Raw genomic sequence first — 26,290 nt, 5'->3', positions numbered from 1 at the left:
TTCAACACACACTGCGTGTGCTCAAGAGCCGACATGATTATTTGCTCTTACAGATCATTAAGAGAGTAGTGATTTCATTTTTAATTACCTCCCTGCTGGGTTTTCCTCCACTGGTGTCTTTTTGCTTTATGTTGAGTTAAACCTATTCGGGATCCAGCTGTCTTGGGGTGACGGGTGTAAAGTGGAAGTGAGTGGCAGGTTGTTATAGCAACTGAATCTGATAGCAGTTGGGGAGACCTCGTGGGGATGGTTCATGAGCTTGAAAGCCGGTGAGCTATTCTTAGGAAATGTTTCAGTCAGTTAAAGGCCTTTCTTGCCGTTTTTATTCGGATAATGAACCTTTTTTCCCCCCACAAATGTTCAGATTGTCTGAAGATGCTACCAAAATTATAATATGACAGTTGTAAGAACGTTCCGTGATTTCCCAGAGAACGATTCTCATTGAATGCTTATTGTGCTTCTGTTAAATGTGTGAATGAGAATGATTTTTTTTTTTTTTTTTGCAAGGACCAGAATGTGCCTGGGTCTCCTATGAAAGCTCTGGTGTTTGTCTGTGATTTGTCTGTGGTCTCCCAATTGTTGGCGGTTTCATGTTTGTGAACCAACATTCAGCTTCCTGCTCTTTCTTTCTCTCCTAATTGTTGGGGGCTTTAGACCCTGGCCCCTAGCCATCTAGCTTCACGCTCTTTCTTTCTTTCTTTCACACTCGACATTTCCATGAGATTGGGTGACTTTTGCAAGCAGCACAGAACATTGAGAATCCTGGACCCTCTGCTTGGCTTTCCCTGCTCTGCAGCAAGCCTTGAACTTCTACTTCACCTAGAAAATTACCAGGCTCAATGCACCTGCTTTATGCCCTGGAGGTTCCTACCCCAGCCCCTTTTCCAGGCAGAATTCACTCCCAAAGTGCTATGAGAAGTCCACACTACCACGAATACAATGAGTCTGGATTGTATCAGAGCCATAGGGTTAGATTTAAGGGAGTACCAAGTATGTTTGAGTGATCCATGTGTTTCCTCTGAGTGTGTGTGTGTGTGTGTGTGTGTGTGTGTGTGTGTGTGTGTCTCCTGGAGCTTGAACTCAGGTGCTGGGTCCTGTCCCTGTAGTGTTATTGACTTTAAGGGACCCTTAAAAGAAGTGAGGGGTGGAGAAGAGTACTGACTCTCCCTAACTTTGTACTCAGCTCCAGTATCAGACTGACACACTGTTTAAGCCAGCATTTCCTCATTTCTGTTTGATAGGAAGTATTTCATAACATAAACACCTGGGCTTCGGGGCTTCTAATGAAGAAAATGTTTGCCAAGCTTGGTGGGTAACTGCACAGCTGGGCAGAAAAGCGTGGATTCTACATTGGCTTGACACCTGGCTCTGCATGTCTGTCTCCAGATTTTCCAAAGATGAAGGCCACCATTTAAGTGAGAATCTGTAAAATCTAGGCTCTCTTCGGATTGCTTTTCAGGTAAAAGCAGGATGTGGAAGTGAGCAGGGCTGTGAACAGAAAAGGGTAATCATGGAGGAAATCACACAGAAGGCTCAGTTTGGTACTTTTCAGGGTGGTTATTTTTGTTTGGAATAAGGAAGGAAGTTAATTGGAAGATAGCATGAAGAGGTGGAAAGAAAGGGCAAAACCATTTCTGGTGAAGGACCGGTTCTGGAGAAGGCACAGAAGTGAGCAATTTCCTCAGGAAAAATGAGAAGACTGATGTAGATTTACAGAGAGCCCTTTACATGAATAACCGTGGAGACTGGTGGGTGGGAACTCGGAGTCTAGCTGGTGGATGATGGCTGTCACGTTGGGGAGAACAGGGACTTATTTTATTTCTGCGAAGTGCGTAATTTTCCAGATGACACTTAATTTCATAAAGATGTCCTAGGGCTGTGGTGAGAGTGGACTGAAACAAATGGTAATGAGATAGGATTTTGTTCAGGAGCAACTGGTGTGGTAACTGTGAGGGGCGGGCAGCCTCTTTTGCACGTGCAATTTGATGAACAAGATCTACCGTGGAGACTGGGTACTGACTGTTTCCTCTCTTCTACGCCTGCTTTTCTTTTGGCCCTTGTGTCCTTGTCTCTTTCTCTGTTCAGCATGTGTTTGTCCCCTAGTTATGGAAAATGTCTAAAGCTGATGAGCACAAGGGGGGTGGGAGGCAGGCAAAGGGAGAACAATTCAGATTTTATATATATGTTTGAAATGCCATGGTGACCTTCCTTGCTGCATTACTATACACTGAAATAATAGATAGCATGCAAGTGACACGGAATCTGTGTGGGGGTTTGTGGGTATCAGCCGGAGGAGGAAGGAGAGTAGAGAGGAAGGGTGAGGGTAGTAGGTATGGTCAAAGTACACTCTGTGCATTTGGGAAACAGGGCGATGAAATCTGCTGAGGAGGAAGAGGGGACAGGGAGAGAAAGAGAGAGAGGTGAGGTAAATTGTATGCATGCATGGAAAGTCACAGTGTAATTAATATATATGAATAAAAAACCCTTCAAAAGAAAAGTAGTATATAGAAGAAAAATTAAAAAGGAACCATTTTGAGCCCTCAGATTTCTTATGGCATTGTGTAATGCATATTAAAAGCAGACATGTTCTATATAGTACATGTGCTATAGACTACATATATATGCTATAGCACAGATAGCACACCGTATTTATACTATATAGTATCTATACTATATAGAGTATAGTACCTATTGTACCAACCTATGGTATTGCTAGTACATATACTAGTGTGTAATACTATATATAGATACTTACTATAGGAATTATATAGTGAATATAGCATATATATACTATATAGCATATATAAACAGTATCTACCTCTATGTACATTATTTTTATTTTATTTTTTTATTTTTGGTGATACTGGGGTTTGAATTCAGAACTTTGTGTCACTTGGCTCTTTTGGCTCTGGTCATTTTGGAGATTGCGTCGCACGTTTTGTTTTTTGCCAGCCTGAACCCCATGGTTTCTGCTGTGTCTGGAATGACATGGCTATGACATCATATCCAGCTCCTGGCTAGCTCAGGAACTGTTTGCCTGGGCTGTCTTCAACTTCTGTCCTCTTGATCTCATCTTCCTGAGTGGCTAGGTTTATAGGCATGAGCCACCAGCACCCAGAATACGGCAGGCTTCCATGCTGCTGTGCTGGAAGGAATCCTAAGGAAAATACTATCCGAATTTTAGATCTATAATTCACATGAGTTTTCAATCAATACTGCCATAGACAATTCTATTAAGGACAATACTCTTAAAGCTGGAAGGAATAAGTGTTGATTATTAGGAAAGACTCCAACATCAGAAGAACGTATCTTACAAGAACCTCCTTTGTTTGAAGAAAGTACATTTCCATATCCAAATAAATGATATCACAAGCAGCAAAAGAGCTTGCAAAGTTCATCATGGGGAATAGAACAACAATACTTGAGAATAATGAAATGGGAGAATTTCTGGAAAAGTTTTCTGGAAGAACCTCTGGAGACCTAATGGGAAGAAAATATTCAATTTAAAAGATGAATTTATAGCTTACTAGCAACTTTTACAAAATTCCAGTAGGAGTTCTTAGACAAAGATTGTTTTAAATGTTATGATTAGTGAATGTTACAATTCCCTAAGTAAAGTAACGGGTACCATGCTTCTTGGTCACCCCTTCCTTCACTTTGCTCCATTTTCTTTTTCCCTTCCCTGCTTGTGAGTTGTGTAGTGTATTTTGAATATTATGTCTTCATTTGTTCACCCTCTCTCCTTCCATTCCTGTGCCTGATTGCACCCCCCCACCAAAGAAAAACAAAGAACAACAAAAAACCCCACAATCTTACCACCACTACCAAACAAGCCAAAGATTTTAGGTGGTGGTTGTTACAAGAAGCTGGCAAATGTTTCCTAAAAGAAATATGTGTAATTTACTAGGTTTTATTTACATCTAGATGGCTTTTCTGTATTTGGGAAAGAAGTAGAAGTGGATATCCTAGATTTGGAAAACTCCACATACAACTTATTTTCAGATTTCAACAGTGCATCTGATAATTTGTCATGATTGCCTTTGGTCATGCTGTAGAAAGGCTAAAATCATGCCAAGCCACGGGTGTTTAACCCCCCACCCCACCCCCATGCTTGCATGTATTAATTAATTCTATGCTGGAGGCAGGTATCCTTGGAACATGGGTTTGCCCTTGATCATGTCCTGGCTGTTACTTTCATCCATGAATCAGTTATGGATGCATACCATTCGGCTTAATAGCTTGCACTTACACATTTTTGGGAAAGAGTTAATGCATATAATGATGAGAATTGGACTTCAACAGCCTAAAACCATGGTACAAAATTAGTCAAGACAGAGACTGTAAATTCAGAGACTGGCAATCGCATGAATGGGTGTTAGGACTTTTCTCCATCTGTGATTTTAAGGTGTTCTATCCAGTTCCACGTTCCTTAGAAATTTGATACTGAAAGCTGGGCGGCCATTTGTCAGGACTCTTGGCATAAATGTGCTTTCTGTGTTGTGTGCAAGGTCGGAGTTGATTCTTTTGGACCCCTGAACACCTATTGTGCTTTGGAATTTACTTTGAGACTCTGTATTATGAAGCAACCATCATCTACACGAACTCTCATGGAGCTGAATCCCTTACCTTCCCTGTCAAGTGTGCATTCAGAGAGCTCATTGCTACTGGAAGACAAGTCTCCCCAGAGGCTGAGCATTCAAAGGTCGGTGTTCAAAGTGCTCAAAGGAATGACTGCAGATTCAGAGGGTACACTTCCACAAGAGGGAGCGCCGTGTTTTGAGCAAAATCCTGAAAACTTAGGAAAGTATACTTTGTTATTGCGAGAGGCTTTTTTGTGCATTTTCTAGAGTTAGCCTTTTTTAATGGGAAATAGTAACTTGAATGCACAAAAACTTACATATTTCTGTCTCATGCATAATTTTATAAGACTCAAGGCATTTTTTTTATTGAGGGACAGAATAGAACAAAATATATTTGTGAATCATAAGGAGTAATAATACAACAAATATCTGAGTTCTCACCATGCATTTATATTTAATTTCCTTTCATATTTTATTTTATTCAATCTTATTATTTTGTTGTTTTTCATAAAACAGATTCACAAAGTAATTCCAAAGCATAATAAACTTTTATTATTGTATTCAATATTATTAGTTAATAATAAGCCCCAGTATTGAGGCTTGAATTCAGGCCAGCTCTCATTCATCTTTTCACTCACAGCTGGCACTCTACCACTTGAGACATGCCTTCAGTTTTGGCTTTTTTTTTTTTTGCCAGTCCTGCGCTTTGAACCCTGGGCCTGGGTGCTGTCCCTAATAAGCTCCTTTTGCTCAAGGCTAGCCCTCTACCATTTGAGCTATAGCACCATTTGTGGCTTTTTCTGTGACTAACTGGAGCTAAGAGTTTCACAAACTTTCCTGCCAGGGCTGGCTTTCAATTGTGATCCTCAGGTCGCAGCCTTGTGAGTAGCTAGGATTACAGGTGTGAGCCACTGGTGCTTAGCTCAGTTCTAACATTTTGATGGTTCATTGGAGGTAAAAGTCTGTCACATTTGTCTGTCTAGATTGTCTTTGAACTGCAGTCCTCCAGCCTCAGCCTCTTGAATTTCTAGGATTATAGACATGAGCCGCCAGCCTTCTTTAACCACCCGTTTTAACAACAAAAGAATATAATTTGATTAGAATCTCTGAGATCTACCCATGCGTGTATTCCTTAATGAATCTGTCAGCTCCCCTAATTAGCTTGAACTCTTTACTGATTGTTACCTTATTATTTTATAATTTTTTCACCAAATATTTATGTCTATAAGTGGTGATAGCAGGATAAAACTTTTAGGTATTGATTTCCATATGTCAGACCTTTATAAGTGCTGTATGTTCACTTATCCCCAAGACAATATTAAGAAGCATGTGCATGATCCAGATGAAGACTCTGAGACCTAGAAAGGTTAAACTGCTGTCCTATCATGGTAAATGTCACCAGATCTTCACTTGACTGCCAACTGTGTGTTCTAGGCCACACTACCTCTCAAGAACATATTCACTTGCTCTACTTGGCATTTTGAGATGGTATTTAAAAATGACTCTCTCTCTCTCTCTCTCTCTCTCTCTCTCTCTCTCTCTCAGGCAGTATACTGAAGCATTGCTGTTTAAGAAAGAAAGTATTTCTGAATGTTTGTTGGTCGGTGTGCCAATCCTACCATCACAATTAGTGTGGGTCCATATTCTAACAGAGCAACTGGCTTGGTGCATAGCAGGAGGGCAGTAAATATTTGCTTTAATGGCTCTGTGGGCTCATAAGTTAAGTTGTTTGCAGAGCCGTGAGTGCTCTTCTTCCCACTCTCCTTCACTCGCCTCTTTACTTCCTGTTCTACATGGGTGCCTGGGTGACCTTATGGAGGAAATAAGAAAGAAGTGATGTTTCCCAATATGGACCTTCATTGTATACCTTCATTGTATAATAACAGTACCTGCCCTTCTAAATATATTTACTCTGGAGGTAACAGTATGCATGCTTTATTATTTTTTAATTCTGCTTGTATTAAGGGACATCTAAGTACAAATGAGGGAGTTTTAACAAATGCCCACAATTGTGAAACTCTCAGTCCTCTGACAACGTAGAAGGAACACCCTCATCTCTCTGAGGAGTCACCTGGTAAACTTTCCCAACAAAATACCTTTCTTTCACCAATAGCCTCTGTTCCCAGTTCACTACAATGGGATAGCTGTTTTGTGGGGTAGAGAGGCAAACATGAATTTACAAGTGAGTTCTTTTTGTGTCCCATTGCTGTTTCTCAGAGTACTATTTCTCAGATTCATCCCTGTTACTGGAATCACTATAGTTCTTACTTCCATTTTCCTGAGTAATATTTTCCTGTACAGATATGGCATATGTTCTTTTATCTGTTCTTCGGGTGGACGTTGAAATTGTTTTATTCCTTATTAATGGAAATAAAGCTGCCATGAATAATTATGTACTACTTTTAATTTCTTTTATATGGATATCCAGGAGAGCAAGTCTTTCTTGGATCTAACTGCATATTTATATTTGAAACCACTAAAATGTTTTAGCAATTTGCCTTTACATATCTACCAGTGTGTTGTTTCACTTTCTTCTTCTTCCTCCTTCTCCTCTTCCTCTTCTTCCTCCTCTTCCTCCTCTCCTTCCTCCTTCTTTTCCTCCTCCTCTCCTCCTCTCTCCTCCTTTTCTTATTCTTCTTCCTCCTCCTCCTTCTTTTCCTCTTCCCTTTTCTCCTCCTCCTTCTATACTAGGGCTTGAAATCAGGACCTGGGTGCTATACTTTAGATTCTTCACTCAAGGCTGGTGCTTTACTACTTGAGCCACAGCTCCACTTCAGCCTTTTGGTGGTTAATTAAAGATAAGAGAGTCTCATGGACTTTTCTACCCAGACTGGCTTTAAACCATGCTCTTCAGATCTCAGCCTCCTGAGTAGTTAGGATTACAGGTATGAGTCACTGGTATCCAGTGGTAATTTGCCTTTTTAAATGTCTGGTCTTAGGACAGTTTCTATCAAATGCCTTCCCCCTCCCTCCCCGCCCCCCCCCCCATGTATGTTTCTAGTCTTTCACTTTCTTGTTTCTTTTTGTAGATTTTGTTTGAAACAGGACTGAGAGGGAATTGAGAAGAGCTATACATGTGATTAGAGATTAGAACTATAAGAAATGAGAGAAGCGATTCATGGCTTGAGACGTCTTTCACCATTTAAGAGAGAGCACTCCCATGTCAATAGTCTTTAGGGCCATGTCCTCTTGGTTTCTTTCAGGTTCACTGTCTCCTGAGTGTTACTTTTAAAGTCATTTCCTGGAAGGACTTGGAAAAAATTATACTAAGTGAAGTGAGCCAGACCCAAAGAAACATGGACTCTATGGTCTCCCTTATTGGGAATAATTAGCACAGGTTTAGGCAAGTCACAGCAGAGGATCACAAGAGCCCAATAGCTATACCCTTATGATGACATAAGATGTTGCTAAGTGAAATGAACTCCATGTTATGGAAATGATTGTTATATCACAGTTGTAACTACTTTCAACATCCCATGTGTATCTGTAGCTTCTACTATTGATGATGTTCTTGTATCACCTTCCTGTGATTGTATCTACACTATCTCTGTAATCTTATCTGAGTATATTGGAAACCGTGTATACTGGTATTAGAACTAGGAAATTGAAAGGGAATACCAAAATTGAGAGACACAGGGTAAAAAAAGAGAAACAACTATAAAAGCAATACTTGCAACACTGTTTGGTGTAAGTGAACTGAACACCTCAGGGGGGGAAAGGGTAAGGGGGAGGGGGGAGGGGGGCATGAGGGACAAGGTAACAAACAGTACAAGAAATGTATCCAATGCCTAACATATGAAACTGTAACCTCTCTGTACATCAGTTTTATAATAAAAACTTAAAAAAAAATAAAGTCATTTCCTTACCAAGGTATCTTTATCAGATTCATCTTGAGTGAATTCACCCAGGACCCTCCCCCTACTGACACACGCTATCAATGTCCCCCCAACATACAGGTGTGCTCCTAACAGTTGTGCTCCTACAGGTGTGCTCGTACCAGGTGTGCTCCTACAGGTACGTCGGCCTTGTCGTTCTGTCTCAGTCTCACTTCAAGGTAGACGGTTAGTTCTTTTCCTCCAACCACACACCTTCAAATTTGCCTTGATGTCATTATGGCTTGTGGCTCTAGAGGACATTATTTTAACCATTTGAATGTCATTTGACTGCATCCCTTTGAGTCATATACATTTTCCTATGTTTCTGAGCTCCTTCTGTGAATGCAGGTAGCCTGACCACACTGTGCTGGATTTTCTATTCGGAATATCTTCGCTTCCGGTGATGGCTGTGCTAGCCCTGGTGCAATGGTGAAGAAATGTGGGGTGGGGCAGGGCCGCTGAGCTGCAGAGTATGGTAGTGGGGAAGGGAATCCTAAAATTAAACTTGGCCTGTTTGCTTGACTTGAAACAACCCCATGTATTTAAATCCTTTCAAATTTCTGTGAAGTTCCAAAGGGCTAGGGTTGTTAAGGTTATTTTTGTTCTCAAGCTGCGTTTCCCAAATGTGCTCCGTTTTGGATTATATCTTTCTCAGTTGGCAAAGTCGATTCTGTGCTCATTGACCCAGATGTAACATTCAACACCTTTCTCCAGTTTCCACATGCGTAGAGCCTCCCAAAGGAGCAGATACACTTCCCTGAAAGTGTGCAGGCACGTGGGAAATGTGGAAGAGACTGCACATTGCTAGCACGGTAGAACAACTTCCAAGTGAATAGTCAATTGTGTTCGCAAAATGTTCTTCATCTTCCCTCCACCAGGGAGTTTACTATGGCCTGAATATTTATTACACCCCCCCCCAATTAATGTATCAAGCCCTGTCCCCTTCCCCTCTTCCCTGCAAAAAGAAACGTTAAGTGATGTTATTAGAAGGTGGAGCCTTTGAGAGTTGCTTAGACAATGAGCCCTCAGGGGAGGAATGAGGGCCTTTGTAAATGAGGCCCAAGGGAGCTTACTTGCCCCTTGTATACTGGGAGAACCCAGTGAGAAGACATTTTCTCTGAGCCAGGAAGTAGGCCCTCACCAAACACTCAATCTGCTGGTACCATGATCTTGAACTTCCCCGATTCCAAAACTGTGAGAAATAAATTTCTGTTGTTTATGAGCTCCCCAGTTGGTGGTATTTTGTCATGGCAGAGTAGATGACAGAATTCAATGCTCACTGGTTACCATCTTGTAGCTCTTTCTCCTTCACCCCAGCTCTGTAGACCTTCTTTCTTGCTATTCATCTCCCTTTCAGAGGGAATGCAGAGCAAGGTGCCTTTGGAACCAGACATCTAGATTTTTACTGATTAGCTATATTTCTCATATAGGTCACCTTTTGGTCTTTGCGTACTCTTTCTAGATAGTGTCTTATTCCTTAGGCAGGTTGCCCTTAAACTACTGGTACCCGAGTTTCTACTCAAGGACTTGTGCTTACTTGATGTGGTTTGTTTGATTGGTATATTACCATATTAGCACATCTGGACCACAACCCACCCATTTACATTGCTCATAAAGCTATGATAACAGATGTATTACTGAGTATAGCAATTACTTGAGAAAGTTTTGTTGTTGTTGTTATCTGTGGTGGTGGTTATGGGGCTTGGATTCTGGGCCTGGGTGCTGTCTCTGAGCTCTTCCGCTCAAGGCTAGTGGTCTACCACTTGAGTCACAATGCTACTTCTGGTTTTCTGTTGGTTAATTGGAGCTAAGAGTCTCATGGACTTCCTTGTTCAGGCTGGCTTTGGACCTCAAACCTCAAATCCCAGCCTCCTGAGTAGCAAGGATTACAGACATGAACCACCGACACCCAACTGAGAAGGGGTTTTATGAATTTTTTTTTTTTTTACTTGAGCTGCACCAAACCTTGGTCCTCCCTATCTCAGTCTCCAAGTAGTTAAGATTATAAGCATAAGCCACCAGCAGCCAGCTGATTAACTCTTTAAACACCCTGACTACAAAGAAGGTCAGATTCAGTGGTACTGAGGAGTGGAACTTTTAAGTATGAATTTTGGAAGGTACAATTCAGTTGGATTAGTTGTTTTCTCCTCTCAAGGATTACTCTATTACTTTTTCCTCCTCAAATAAAACTCTTAACAAGAAAATGCCATTAAATCACCAAGAGAATATTAGTGAAGAAATACCACTTTGTTTTAAAAACAAGATTTGTTGCCACCACAGCCCACACCAAGCTGAGATCCGCATCGCTTTGAGGATGTGGTTGTGGTGACGTAGGCTTAGGAAATAAATCTTGTCTCACAGAAGAGATTGGGAGTTTTGAGACAACATTGAGCAACCAGTCCACATTTACAGAGTGAGAAAATACGCCAAATCCTTTCCATATTGCTTCCACTCACACAAATGTAATGAAGTAAAATCATTACGAGGGTATTGGGATAACATGTTTATTTTTACTATGTCAGTAAATTGGGTTGAGAGGTCAGGCTGGTTCCTCATTTTGCATTAGGAAGGTAGGTAAGTTGGGGGAGGAAGAATGCTTCCTGAGGTGACCATGGGCCTATTCCCTGAATAGAAGAAGCATCTTTGGTTTGACTAACATCTTGACACGTGGTGGAATCTTGTCAGGCATTTATTGAATGGATTGAAGTGCCCAGGGCACTTACCAATATTGAAGAGAAGTTGAAAAGCACGTATTGAATTCAGAGATTTTGATAGCATTAAAAAATGTCCTCTACTCTCTTAATTGGGCTTACTGTTTTCTCTTATATATAAGAAAACTGATCTAAAGGAGGTCCAACAACTTGGAAGCTGTTCATGGGAAAGGCTAGCCAAGTTCTTCACCTCCACATTCTGATCCAAATATGGCTTCCATCTAAGTCAAAGCCAGCTTCCTTACTGTGAAAACAGGACCTGGGTAATGAAGACAATTCGAAAATTAGTATGTGAGAAGCTACTAGTCTGGCATGTCCTATTTGGTATGTGTGTGTGTGTGTGTGTGACTTCTGTCAGGTGTTACTGAAGTGTAGGACTGTGTCGCAGTTCTCTGCTGTTAGATGCCTGGGTTCATATTCACCTGAGCCTTTTCCTGTATGTATAACCTTGGGCAAGAATGTTCCATGCAATCATTTAAAAAATATTTTCAGGTAGGTATATAGTTTGGTACCTACCTCACTTTTGGAAGGGATGTATAGACTACGTAAAATAACTTGGTTTCTGGAAAAAAGTGTTTCTGCTAGAATGCAAGCTTCCCAAAGGCTATGATTGGTGGCTGTCTTGTTCGTTCGTGAGTCTGTGTGTCTAGAAGAGAGGTTGGCAGAATGTGGTATTCTGTAAGCGTGTTCTTGGAGGAATGAATACATTTTAGTGTATAAAGGCTTGGACATTCGAGCAGATACTGTCATCAAGACAGTGGTGTGTAACAGCAGAGCTCAGGCCAGCATGCACATTAGAAATACCTAGAAGGCAGCTTTGGTTTTCATGGTGATGGGGAACAAAACCAGGGCCTTGCGCCCACTGGCCACATGATCTACCATGGAGCTACACCCTTAGCCCCCTGCAGGCCTTTTATTGTTTTTTTTTTTTTTTTGGCCAGTCCTGGGCCTTGGACTCAGGGCCTGAGCACTGTCCCTGGCTTCTTCCCGCTCAAGGCTAGCACTCTGCCACTTGAGCCACAGCGCCGCTTCTGGCCGTTTTCTGTATATGTGGTGCTGGGGAATCGAACCTAGGGCCTCGTGTATATGAGGCAGGCACTCTTGCCACTAGGCTATATCCCCAGCCCCCCTGCAGGCCTTTTAAACGGACTGACTCTGAGAAGCGATTTATTACCCCTGTTAGGGAATCGCCATGAGGCCAGAATAATTTCAAGTATGCAGATACTTTGTGTTGAAGATTCAATCCCCAAAGTGATTTTCTGAATGACTTATCACACTGTGGGAAGCTTAATACAATCTTTCTTTCAATAATAATTACATAATGGAAAATACCTATATATATACAAATCATAAAAAACGACTTTGAATTCATACAAGAAGTAATATTTTGGCTCAAATGATTACATACAGCTTGTTCCCCTACATAAACGGATGGGATTCGTCTGGGTCTTGGGGCAGTTTTATTTTATGTGAATCTTTACTTGTGCAAAAGGTTTCAATTCAACATGTGGGTTTGTGAGTACCATGCATCTTGATCAATGTCAACCATTTCATCATTCTCCCATCTCTCCCAACCCCATCCATTTGGGGAAGTTCTCTGTCTTGTAGAATATCGACTTTCCTGAGCCTCATAAGTGCCTTGTCTAGCCTGGCCCGTAAGCATCAAGGGCTCCTTTGAATAAAAGCAGCTAGTGCCTATATAGAATAAGGACAACCACACTAATGCACAGTTGTGTGTCAAATGTCTCCTGAGGCACTTGGGGAATTAGACCAAGATACACAATACCTTTTCAAACAGCTGGCTCTTTTTCTAGAAGGTGAGTTTTCCACTTTCAGATGTGCCCATCTTTAGGAGATGCCCTGGCTAAGGGACCTTCTGATTCTTCAATCCTGCTGTACTCAGTAAGCAGGAACCTCACTGTGTTCTACATATGGGGCAATGGGACAAGGGCTGGCAAGATGGAATGGGTTGATCAGGGAGCCCCGTGAAGTTGGAGTCAGAGTGGGAATCACAGAGAATTGGGGGGAAATCTGGGAGATTCTGGTCAATTAGAGGGTATCCTGGATAATTAACCATTTATGTACATGAATTCCTGTGCATGTCTTCAAGGCTTTGTCTATGGAGAGGAGAGTATGCCCAGACTGTGAAAATGAATGTACACTGAATCATATGCCCTTGTCAAATGTTATAAGAATAAGAACCCATTTGTGTTGACTACATAGAACTTCCTGGTCTTTGGTGCTGGTCCTGGGGCTTGAACTTAGGGCCTAGGTATTGTATCAGTGCATTTTTACTTGAGACTAGCACTCTGCGACTTGAGCCACACAGCACCTCTTCTGGTTTTTTGATGGATAATTGGAGTGAAGAGTCTAGTGAACTTTCCTGGTCAGGCTGACTTTGAACCATGATCCTCAGATCTCCTGAGTAGCATGAGCCACCAGTGCCTGGCATTGCATTTATATTGTAAAGAGCTGTTTTGAAGGTGTTCTGGCCCTCTCAAGAAAGAATATCACTGAAGTGTAAGGGCTAGGACATCATTCAAATCATCCTAATCAAATTTCTCAGTTCTTGATCTAATCAGCAGCTGCTTTACTTAGCTTCGTGGTCAAGTTCATTCATTAACTCAGAAAGCATTTATTGAATATATGCCGTGTCTACCTTGGGCTAGGCAAACATAATAAGATTAGTAGATGAATTGCGACCTGTCCTTTAGGAGTTTCTAGTGTTAGCAAATGGAGTGAGGGAAATAATAGAATACCATTTAAAACATATGGTGGCTTTTATTCTTTAAACATGTCAGAGGTCTTTCATGTCAGGCAATTGACATTAACTGTGACTTTATGCTCTTGAAGCTGCAGTATACAAGATTTATTTTTCATATTGTTTTCACAGTTTGTATCACAGTTCTTTCCAGAGATGCTTTTGTGATTATAGTCACTCCCTACAAAGTGTTGTTGTGACATTAATAGAATCATAGCCATTTCACGGCTTTGCCAGCTATGGGCCGGGGAAGCTTCTGAGCAGGAAAAATGATTGAGAAGTTGAAAACCACTGGTACACATATATTTTTAATTAGTGCAGATTGAAGCCACAAAACTCATTACCTCTTACCCCCTCTAGCCATAAACTACGTTCTATCAGACCCTAAAATGTCATCTTTCACAACCAACATAAATTTAGGTAGAAAAATAACAAACATTGATTTTATTCGAGACCTGAGATACAGTGAAATTCCTTCTTTACTTTGGAAAAAAAAAACTGTGTTCTTGTATATGAATGCCTAGAAAGAAAAAACAACAAAGAATTTTCTCCTATGGTTATTTAGAAGAATAGAAATCTCTAATCTGAAGTTACTTCCTTTGTTCCTTGTGATGTTCCTTGTTTTTCCTCCCAGTTAATGTTTATATGCTCAGTAGATATACAATTTTCTTCTGTTACTGTTACACAGAATCAACCTTAAGTTTGCATCTATAATGAGGAATGAATAATCTACAGAAGGCTTTATATACTTTTTTCCTTCTTCACAGACTAGAAAAGAGTTGAGTATCATAAATATCATCTTATTGCTAAATGGTTTTAGATTTCTTTTCCTTCCTTCTTTTTTTTTTTTTTTGCCAGTCCTGGGCCTTGGACTCAGGGCCTGAACACTGTCCCTGGCTTCTTTTTGCTCAAGGCTAGCACTCTGCCACTTGAGCCACAGCGCCCCTTGTGGCCACTTTCTATATATGTGGTGCTGGGGAATCGAATCCAGGGCTTCATGTATACAAGGTAAGCACTCTTGCCACTAGGCCGTATTCCCAGCCCCTAGATTTCTTTTATAAAAAGTATTTATTGCAAAGGTGGTGAGCAGAGGGGTTATAGTTACATAAGTAAGGTAATGAGTGAAGTTTCTTATGTTTATTTATTTTTTATTGTAAAGGTGATGAAAGGGGGGTTACAGTCACAAAAGTAGGGTAATAAGTACATTTCTTTTTAAACATGGTTACCCACTCCCTCATTTTCTCCCACTTACCCCCCCACTCTCCTCCCCCTGCCCTTGTGTAGTTCATTTGCAACATAGTGCCTAGTATTATTGTTTATCCTTTGTCCTGCTTTTTCTGTGATTCCCTTTCCCTTCCAAGGATCAAATAAGCTTATACACAAGACAAAGGGTACAGAAAATTAAAACAGAAGGAACAAATCGAAATAACTGCCTACAGGACATATGAAGACCCTCTTGTTTCCAGTCCTTGGAGTTTATTTTGATAACACTTCATTATATGTGGTCCTGTGCACTTAGTGATTATGACCCCCTGCTAAGAATATCATAGATATATTCTAGTTATTACAAATGAAGGAAACCATGCAACCTATATTTCTTTGGGCCTGGCTTGCTCCACTTAATATAATTTTTTCCAGGTCTTTCCATTTCATTAAGAATGGGGCAATGTCATTATTACAGTCATATTGATCCTCTGTGACACAAACTTCCCTTGTATCCTGACTTGATCATTTGAGCAATTTGATCCTCCAATAATGAGGAAGATTCACTAAGATTTTGGTTGTCAGGGTCTACTAGTTCTGATGAACTTTTTGGGGGAGAGAGGGGGAGTGGTCCTAGGGCTTGAACTCAGGGCCTGGGTTCTGTCCCTGAGCCTCTTTGTGCTCAAAGCTAGTGCTCTATCATTTGAGCCACCATTGGTGAACTTTTAAATTCATTTGTCTCCTAGGGTCTCTATTGGTATGAAAGAGTAGAATTTTTATCTCCTCCCTCCTTGTTGTCTATACCCAATTGTCAGGGATAGTTCATGAGAAGATGAAAGTTTTGTTTCTTTGTCATCCAGTGGAAATTTAGGAGTTTTTAATCCACTGTAAGACTTTGTCCTTAAGCCCTGTTTCTCTCTCTTTCACGCTAGAGATCAAACCCATGCTGTTTTGTGTTATGACTCCACAGAGGTCTGCTCTGTGGATGAGTCACGAGACAGAGCCCTTTAAAACCAGAGAAAATGCTGGTGGGAAAAGCTCCTGCAACCCAGGTGGAGGCTTATTGTGGGTGAAGAAGGCTCACCCTATAAGAAATTCTACTTTCCCTTTCTCACTGCTCAAGGGTATGGAATAAACCAGTGTGAGGGGCAGACACTGATGTGGTGAATGATTTGCCTTGGAGAAATTAAGGAAAGGGAACACACATCACTAGCCTCTCTTCATGAAAGCCCACCAACCCTTATCATCTCTGTGGATTAGGGAACTCTGCCTACAGGTGCTTTAGAAAGTATGCTACCTCAAGCTTAGCTTGCTCACTCGCAGCTACCAAAAGTCCTATCAACTACTTCTAGAACTCCCAAAACAGGAATACAAGAGACTGAGTAAAGGAAAGCAGAAGGGTGGACTCACTGAGCTCTCTGGGATACTTGGCAATTGGTTGGTGGCACACACATGTGCACGAGTGCACACACACACACACACACACACATACATGTACATTCTATGCCAGTTTCTAGAGTTGGAACTCAGGGCCTTGTACTCTTGCTTCGCTTTTTCATTCAAGGCTGGTGTTCTTCCCCTTGAACCACACCTTCACTTTTGGCTTTTTAACTGGTTAACAAGAGACAGGAATCTTGTAGATTTGTCTGCCTGGGCTCGCTTAAACCTTGATCCTTGGATCTCCATTTTCTGAGTCACTAGGATTACATGTGTGAGCCATTGGAGCTAGGCATCATCTTGTACTCATTCCTGGCTTCTGCTTGGTCTTTCCTTGAAGGGGGGTGGGGGGGAGTCTATTGCTCATCTTATGCAACTTCCCAGATGGAATTTCTGGATGGAAATTTGGAAGCCACAGAGGGAGGGAGAGAGAGAGACAGACAGAGAGAGACAGAGAGACAGAGACAGACAGAGAAGAAGAGGAGGAGGAGAGCAAGCAACAAACTTTTAGGGTCCAACAAACTTATGCATTCTGCCCCCTTACCACCTGCCCTTCCCCCCTTTCTAGGGCAAGTTCTTTTTCTTTTTTTCTCCCAGAGATTTCTCCATGAAGGCCTTCCCCATACATTGACCTCACTGTATTTTTTTCTTTTGTTCTACTGCCTGCGTTTTTTCCTCTTTGTGGTGAGGTGGGAGAAGGAGCCTAAGGATCTGGGATCCAGGATGGCAGGTTGAGTCTCAGAGAGGGCCGATTCCTAATGCAGTGCTCACACCATGTGAGACAAGCTGCAAAGAACCAGCTGGAAGTGAAGTGGGGAAGGAATTGCTGTCTTTTCCCTCCACAGCTCTCCGTGGTGAGCCCAAGGAAGTTCTGGTCTCCGCAGAACTTTCTGCCCCAGGTGTACATTCATTCCCATCTGCCTGGGTGCGTGCAGACTCCTGCTTCACCTCTGTCTAATTCAGGATGCAGAGCAGCAACCTCCCAAGACCCTGTGATTCTCACTCAGGGGCCTTTCACACCACATTTAGACGCCACCATCCAGGGAAAGTCCTCTCGCTGCTGGGGAGCTACTGTTGAATCTACAACTCGGCACTCCTTTGTTAATGTCTCACATTTTTGATGGGGTCATTCAAAAATCAAGCTTCCATTATTCTGTACAATACCTCGGATCGCCCTAGGTGCTCTCTGCTTGTCTCCCTTTCCTTGCTATTCTTATTCCTGCCATGAGGATGTCAGCCAGCTTACTTCCCTTCTCTGAGCAATAGTCATATTTTGCTTTGCTAAAGTAGCTCCTTCTAGTTCCTATACTGGCAGGTCAAGGTTAGGGTGGATGTTCTCATTCTCTCTGGATTCATTGTCTTCTCTTCTGACCTGCATTGTATCATATTCCATCCAAAAAGTCTAGAATCTAGTGAAAAAAATAGAAAAATAAAGTGTATGTGTACATATACACATATATCTATACACATCCTATATCTATCTATCTATGTATCTATGTATACACACATATACACACATGGACCTACACATATACATTTATGTATCTATCTACATCTCCTTACCTCAGGCCCTGGTGAGGTGTTGATCTTTTAGCGTGTGTGATTTCTCTGCAGATGCAAATTGATCATTTTCCTCATGCAGAACCACCAGCTCAGTAGTCCTCTGCAGAGTAAAGAAAGATTGTTCTGGAGAGAAGACGAGTGAATGTGGGTTTTTAGTCATAACCAGCTTTGACAGAAGGCCTCGTGAGCCTTTTAGTCTGTAGCAGTTGAGTATTCCCCATGTATTTCAGCTTGCCTAAACCCAGATATCTTCTTTTTTTTTTTCTTTCCCCTTCCTGTGGGTTGTAAGCTTGAACTCAGAGCCTGGGTGCTATCCCTGAATGCTTTTTACTCGAGGCTATTGCTCTGCCACTTTGAGCCACAGCTCCACTTCTGGTTTTCTGGTGGTGAACTGGAGATAAGAATCTCACAGACTTTCCTGCTTGGGCTGGCTTTGAACCACCATCTTTGTTTTTCATACTCCCGAGTCACTAGGATTACAGGCGTGAGCCACCAGCACCTGGCTACATCTTTTCCTTTAGCTAGAAGAAACCTCCATTCCTGCCCTCTATCCCCAACAGGGACTCGTGATTTAGCTTCTCGTCTTGAAGCCCTGTTTCTCCACGGTGGGTTCCTCAGGCTCCATCTTTGGAGCCCCCCCCCCATCCCTTAGCTTTAGTGACGTGGGTTCCATGGCAGCTGAAAGGGGTTTAGACATGGAAGAAGAACTTGGGCATTGTTCCTAGCCCAGGGGAACGTTTGGGCTCTGTATGAGATTCTCATGTTCTTTTTTTCTTTCTGTCTTTCTTTGTTCCCTCTTGTTGCAGGAAAGCAATCTCCCGGGCAGGCCTCCAGCACCTGGCTCCTGCACAGCCTCTCAGCCTTCCTGTGGCCAATGGTCCAGCAAAGGAGCCCAGAGCTACTCTGGACTGGAGTGTAGGTGTCGGGGTTTTTGTTTCCTTTTAATTTCTTAACTTCAATATAACACTGACCAATTCAAACTCTATTGCCTGGCTTTGGAATTATGAGATAAATAGTACCTTGTCATATGCTTGCTTGCTTGATCTATCATCTACCTACCTACCTACCTACTACCTATCTGTAGTAGAATGTTAGCATTCTACCACTGAGTTGCCCTGCCAACTCTGCTTTATTGGTTTCTACCAGATTGATGATGGTATAACAAACACAGCAAACTCTTAGCAACATCATGGAATCTAAATTTGACTTCATTAAACTTCCTTATATGGGGTACCGTTTTTTTTTTTTTTTTTATAGAAGATGACTTCACTTTATATTCCAGCCATTTCAGGTCCTCCCATCCATCATTCTTCCTCCCCCTAACTTCCAGGCTTGGCATATGGGGCTTGCCGTGGGTTGAATCTTTTAGCTGAGATTAACATTTTAACTAAAACACATCCATTAAGTCTCTTAAGTTGTGACTGACAGGTCGAAGTTCTGAAATCAACTGGAGCACTTTTTATGAAAAGTCTTTAAAGACATGGAGTTCTTGGTGGCTGATTGCGGTAACTGTGGACTTTGCCCTCCTCTGAAATGGTAGAAAGACTGTATCAAGCAAAGGATGGTGTCCCTGAACTCCTTAGTCTTGTTCTGATGAGCCTGTTTAGAGGGGAAAATCCAAGTCTTTCTCCAGTTTTTAGAGGTGTTGGGTTTGTTTGTTTTTGTCTTCTAAGGTTTTGATACTGGGGTTTGAACACAAGGCTTTGAAATTGCTAGGCAGATTATCTAACACTTGAGAGCCATGCTGCCAAGCCCCTTTCCCACTGGTTATGTTGAAATGGTGTCTCCCTTTTTGCTAGGGCTAGCCTGAGCCATAATCTTCCATATGCTTCTCAACGTACTTATCTGGGTAGCCTTGGGTCACCATGTTCAGCCTTTTCTGTTCAGAAGGCGTCTTATGAAATTGGGGGGGGGGGGGAAGGGGGCTGGGCTGGCCTGAAATCATGATCCTCCCAATCTTAGGCTCCCAAGTAACTGAGACAATGGGTCTTGTGGATTGATCTATCTATCTATCTATCTATCTATCTATCTATCTATCTATCCATCCATCCATCTATCTGTGACCTGGCCTGACCTGTAATCACAATCCTCTAGATGTCCTCCTCAGGGAATATGGCCTAGTGGCAAGAGTGCTTGCCTCATAGATGTCCCCCTCAAGTGTAGCTAAGATAACAGATAGATGCATCAGCACTCAGCATGAATTTTCTTTTAAAATGTATTCTTGCTTTAACTGGTTAAAAACATAAAAATCATACATATTTAGGGGTACCCTGTGAGGTTTCATTACCTACGTATACTGTGTAATAGTTACATCAGAGTAAGGGTATCTACTTAAACTTTAATCATTTATTTTTGGTAAAAACATTTGAAATTTTTGTTCTGCATTAAAAAAAAAAAGCACAGTACAGTAGAATCCTATGTAACTATAAATTATCACCCATTGGTTCCACGGATGCTATGTAAGTATAACTTACTACCCATTGGTCAACTTTTCTCTATCTCCCTCTTTCCCTACTTAGTCCTTCCTGTGACAACCATCATCCTAGAAATCACCTTCTATGAAATCTCCTTGTTTATATTTCACCCATGAGTAAGATCACGTGACACTCAATGTTCTATGCTTGGCTTACTTGACTTAACATACCCATTTCCAACCTGGGAGTGAAGGGCTTTCATTTTTGTGGATGAATATTATTCTGTCATGTATATGTGCTCCCTTTTCTTTATCCATCCACAAGAATACGTAGATGGTTTCCATTTCTTTGAGACTGTGAACAGAGAGCTTTGGTGCACAAGGAGAGGAGACATCTCTGACATTGTCCTCATTTCCTTTGGATCTCGACTCAAGGATTGCTGGGTCATATGGTAGGTTTTATTTGCAATTTTCTGAAGAACATTCACAGCATTTTCCATAATGATTGTATTAATTTACACCCCCACCAACAACATGCAAGAACTCCCTTTTATTAATCTCCTCTCCAGCTCCTGTTTTTTTTTTTTTAATCTTTTTGATTGAGGTGTGGTTGCACCTAGTTGTTTTTATTTGCATTTCCCTGATGATGACTGATGTTGAATTTTTTTCCATATATTTCTGGCCATTTTATATGTCTGTTGAGAAATGTCCTCTTAGTTCTATTTTTTTTTCTTTTGCACCAGACCTGGGGCTTGGCCTCAGTGTTTGGGCACTGTCCCTGAGCCATTGTGCTCAAGTCTAGTGCTCCAACATTTAATCTATGGCTCCACTTCCAGCTTTTTACTGTTCAATTGGAGATAAGAGATTCACAGACCTGTCCAGTCTGGCTTTGGCTGTGATCCTCAGATCTCAACCTCCTTGGTAGCTAGGATTGTAGATGTGAGCTACTGGTGCCTGGCTTATTTTTAAATGTTGAGTTATTTGTTTACTTGCCATTGAGCTTTTTGAGTGCCTGATGTATTCTGAATATTAACTTCTTGCCAGATGGGTAGGTTGAAAATAATTTCCTTCAGTTTCTAGGTCATTGCTTTACTCTGTTTCCTTTGCTGTGTAGAAGCTTTCAAGTTTTGTGTGAACTCATTTGACTATTTTAGGGTTGGCTTCCTGTATTCTTGGGTTCTTCTCTAGAAAATCTTTATCCATTCCAAAGTCTGGAAGCCTTTCCTCTCTGTTTTCCTCTAATAATTTTAAAACTTCAAATTTTACATGTAAGTTTTTTGATCCATTTAGAAATACTTGTAACTAGTGAGACAGGATTCTGGCTTCATTTTTCTACATATGGATATACAATTTCCCCAGTGCTATTTGTTGAGAAGACTGTCATTTATCACATACCTGCTTTTAGCACGTATTGTTGAAATCAGTTGGGTATAGATGCTTTTTAAAAAAGTATATCTGTCATGACTTTATTGTCTTTATATTAGAATGTTTTCCTTTTCCTCTAGCTACACACTGGTGTGTGTGTGTGTGTGTGTGTGTGTGTGTGTGTGTATGTGCACTCTATCAGTAAGTTACATGCCCATCTCTTTATTTGAGGCAGATTCTTACTATGTAGCTCAACCTTGAAATCTTGTGTCGGCCTTCTGCATGCTGGGATTATAGGCTTGTACCACCATGCATAGGTCACACTTATTAACACTCTGTAATAATACACAGCATGTAACTGCTGCCTACATTTATGAACTGTCAGGCAAAAGACTGGATGAAGTGAAGATACAACTTCTTCCTTGATGGAGATGTTATGATACAGGGAATGCTCAGGTACCCTGGTGCTCAGGAAGACTGGATTCTCTTTCCTGGCATTCCTCTTTATTTTCGGGCAATTATACTATAGTGTAGAATGCAATTACACCATAGTAGATGACAGATTACAAAACATATTCATGGGTTATATGAGGGTCCATAGTAATACCACCACAGAGTTTATACAGTAATTGTTTATGCCAATGTTCACAAAGGGTTGTTTTTTTTTTTTTTTTTTTTTAAGAATCAGTTGTATAGGGCTGGAGATATGGCCTAGTGGCAAGAGAGCTTGCCTCGTATACATGAGGCCCTGGGTTTGATTCCCCAGCACCACATATACAGAAAACGGCCAGAAGTGGCGCTGTGGCTCAAGTGGCAGAGTGCTAGCTTTGAGCAAAAAGAAGCCAGGGACAGTGCTCAGGCCCTGAGTCCAAGGCCCAGAACTGGCCAAAAAAAAAAAAAAAAGAATCAGTTTTATAAACAAGCAGGTAGATAAGATCGCGGAGGAATGAGCATGGACTAGTGATACGTCTTTAGGAATGGAATGAAGCACCCCAAAGTTTGTTTCAAACACACCTTTGATCTAAATGTTCAGATCATAAATGTTCCAAACATACTTTTGATCTCAAACAGCGGGCCATTACTGAGGTAGGAAATTCCAGTGAGGAAGAGTGAGTTCTCTGCTTCTTCCCTGGTGTTAGCCAAGACACTTTCTTCTCTTAGCCTCTGCACCCTCATTTGTAGGCTGGGATGCTGTAGCTCCTCCCTCTCCTCTGGTAGTTACAAAGGGTGTTATCAGGTTCAAATATGGCTGGAAGTCTGTTTTATAAATGGTGTCAGTCTGTAGTTTTAGTTACTCACAGGTAATCCACGAAACTATTAACTCATCAAACATTTGTTGAGTATTTGCTTGCGCTAGAAGCTGTGTGGTTATTTTGAGGTCTTGAAGTAAGGAGAGTTTGGTTTCTGTCCTTAAGGAGCTTTGAATGCCGTGGGCAGAAAAGAAATGAACAGTTAGAATACAGCGTAATGATGCCCAGAACACTCTGGGTAGGGATCAGGCTAGGGCCACTATGAGTAGACTATGAGTAAAGAACCTTCCATTCGTAGTAGATGGTGGAAATAGTTAGCAAATGCTTTTAATTAGTGACATGCTTGAGCCAGTATTGGACTAGGCAGTATTATTTTCTGATTCCTATTGTACTATAGCGTTCACTGCAAAGGGATTTTGGAATAGTGGTTGGAGGCTGCCAGACAGGATAAGGGAAAACAAACAGGAAGTAAGGCAGGGTTGTGTGTGGTGGTCTTTATTCCTTCCTCTCAGTCCTTCCCCTTTGAGTGTGGGCATCCTGTCATGAAATTAGAGGAAGGCAGGAAACGCCTTCCTCTAGGAATACTTAACCCTGAAGGTGAATGGGAAAGGCAAAGCGTGCTATATAGAGATCTGATTAGAAAAGGAGTCCGGAAATGTTGTTCTGTGAACAAATACTTTGTAGGCTAACATTGGTGCTAGCAAACAGAATCCGGGCTGTGGCCAGGACTATAACTCCTTATTACTGCCTGGTGGAAGCATTGATTTCAGAAGAGGAAGAAACAGTAGTATTTCTGAGAGAGAGAGAAAGAGAGAGAGAGAGAGTATGTGTGTGTATGTATGTGTATACACGATAAGATTTTAGGTTGTTTGCTTATGCTTTAAAATGTTTGATTCTTTCTACTGGAAGTACTTTTCAATAATTTCCCTTGTATTATGTCAGTTTGTTTTTCTATTCAAGGGATCTAAGCAGGGATTTCTTTATTCTGTTTCAAGTGCAACAGGAGTTCTTAGTTCTGACCATTCCCTTTCTCCACTTCAGTTTAGATCCTTGTGGAAAAGTGGAAAAACAGATTGACCATTCTTCTTCAATCATCAGCTCTCTCTTTTGGATTATATGGATTAAATGATCACTTTGCTACTATTTATAGGGGACTTCGCTATTTCCCAAAATGATGTCAAGAATCTTTTTAGAAAGGAGGGAAAAATATCTGTATTGTGGTTCAATAGGAGAGTATGTGCCTGGCACATGCAAGTTTTAGGGTTCCATCCCCAGCACCACCAATAAATTAAATAAAACCAGGAACTCCAGTTACTTGCCTTGGGCCAAGTAAAGGGCCTCAAGAGTGCCCAGAGATATTTCTTTCTTTCTTTTTGTTTTTTTTTTGGCCAGTCCTTGGGCTTGGACTCAGGGCCTGAGCACTGTCCCTGGCTTCTTTTTGCTCAAGGCTAGCACTCTGCCACTTGAGCCACAGTGCCACTTCTGGCCATTTTCTGTATATGTGGTGCTGGGGAATTGAACCCGGGGCCTCATGTATACAAGGCAAGCACTCTTGCCACTAGGCCATATCCCCAGCCCCACCGGAGATATTTCTGAAGGTCTTGACCATGGTAGAGGAATAGAGGAGCAGAGCTGATTCCGGGTTCACTTGTCTGCTTTCTCTGCCCTCGTGACTCCTGGGGAGAAGTTTTCTCAGTAATCCATTGGCTCAGGGGGATGGGATTCATCTCAAAGGCCCAAAGGTGTGACTTCTGGGTTGTCACTTAGAATCACCTTACTTCCTTACTTCTGCCAGTGAGAAAACAGATGCAAAAACTGCTGCTGGTGCATTGGAAATTGTAAGGCAAGTCAGGATGAACCTGGAATCAGAGCCTCAGTTCCGAAGGTTCTGATTTGTCAGGCAGGCTCCCAGTCTGACTCTAGTGTGTGCACTAGAGTCCTCCAATGGGACACGCTCTTTCCTTAATATCCCATTGCAGAGGGCTTCTGGAGACATTCTGATTGTGGGGTTCCTGAGACGCAGATGAGCGCTGAGCTTGGATGATGGGTACCTCTAGAGTGTCACCAGGTGCATTCTGTTGAAGGAGCCAGTTTCCTTCATGTATTCATATTTGTGCTTTCTCATTTCCCTCCTTAGTGACATGGACTATTTGTGCTTTCTCATTTCCCTCCTTAGTGACATGGACTGTCTCTCCCTTAGCTGAGCTTCTTCCTCAAAGTCCAGTACCTTCTCTCTTCCAGTACTGCATTCTAGATTTTATTAGAACTGGTAAGACTCTCGTGACCTCAGCGATTCTTTGCCAGTGTCTACCCTCACTTTTGTGTGCAGGACTTTCCCCCTCGTGGGGTCATGCGGTGTCCATGTTGGTCTTCACCACCATGCCTGAGTCTCCTAAAATGACATTGGGCACTGGGCTGAATCCAGCATGGAAGACTCCCTATTTCTCCTCTGAACATCCCTTTCTTGCTCTCTGCCCAGCCATGGCTCATCATTGTAGTCTGTTCATTTCAAGCACTATTTGATTTCTCATCATAGCGCCCCTAGGTCAGCATTGTTATTCAAACCTTAGAACCCCATCCGTTGTTTTTGGTTGGACTTCTTTGAGGCCCTCGGATTTCAGATGACTTAGAGGAACAGCCATATCACAGACTATACCGGCTGCCTGGTTACTGCTACCCAGGGTTGAATTCGTTACAGCTTTTCTTCCCCATCAGTGAGAAGGGGATGTATCATGGGAATCGATGGGCATGCAGATACCCCCCCCCCCAGTTCCTGAACAGCTTGCTAAATACCACTCCATGGGGGTAATCAAAACAGACATGGGCACATACTATTTTAAGGCCAAGAAAATCTTATCCTTTCTTCCTAATGTAGTGTACTGTGTTAGCTCATCGCAATCTCCTCGCTTGCAGTGTCCTCTTCTCACCTTCCCCGAGACACCATGACATGCCCATCAGCCAAGCCTGTTTTGGAGAAAATGAACTAAATTACTAGAAAGGGAGGAAGTGATGCCCAAAAAGGAAAAAAAAAAATCTCATCAACTGGGCTGGATTCCAAGTTCCCACTTTAGAGTGAGTTAGCCCATTTAGACGTGTGCCTGTTCCATGGATAATGTGTGCTTTTAAAATGGC

General features: G+C 41.8%; 1 protein-coding gene across 1 annotated transcript in view; it reads left to right on the top strand.

The window, feature by feature from the left end:
* The window catches only part of Dgki (diacylglycerol kinase iota), a 327,861-nt gene that overhangs the window by 52,335 nt on the left and 249,236 nt on the right, over positions 1-26,290 (top strand). The window contains exon 2 of the mRNA XM_048340285.1: positions 18,937-19,045. Within this exon, the coding sequence (XP_048196242.1) occupies positions 18,937-19,045 (109 nt within the window). The remainder of the gene's footprint in view (positions 1-18,936; positions 19,046-26,290) is intronic.

Source organism: Perognathus longimembris, chromosome 2, assembly GCF_023159225.1.
Source record: "Perognathus longimembris pacificus isolate PPM17 chromosome 2, ASM2315922v1, whole genome shotgun sequence".
Lineage (NCBI taxonomy): Eukaryota > Metazoa > Chordata > Mammalia > Rodentia > Heteromyidae > Perognathus > Perognathus longimembris.
This window is presented reverse-complemented; position numbering and strand designations above follow the sequence as displayed.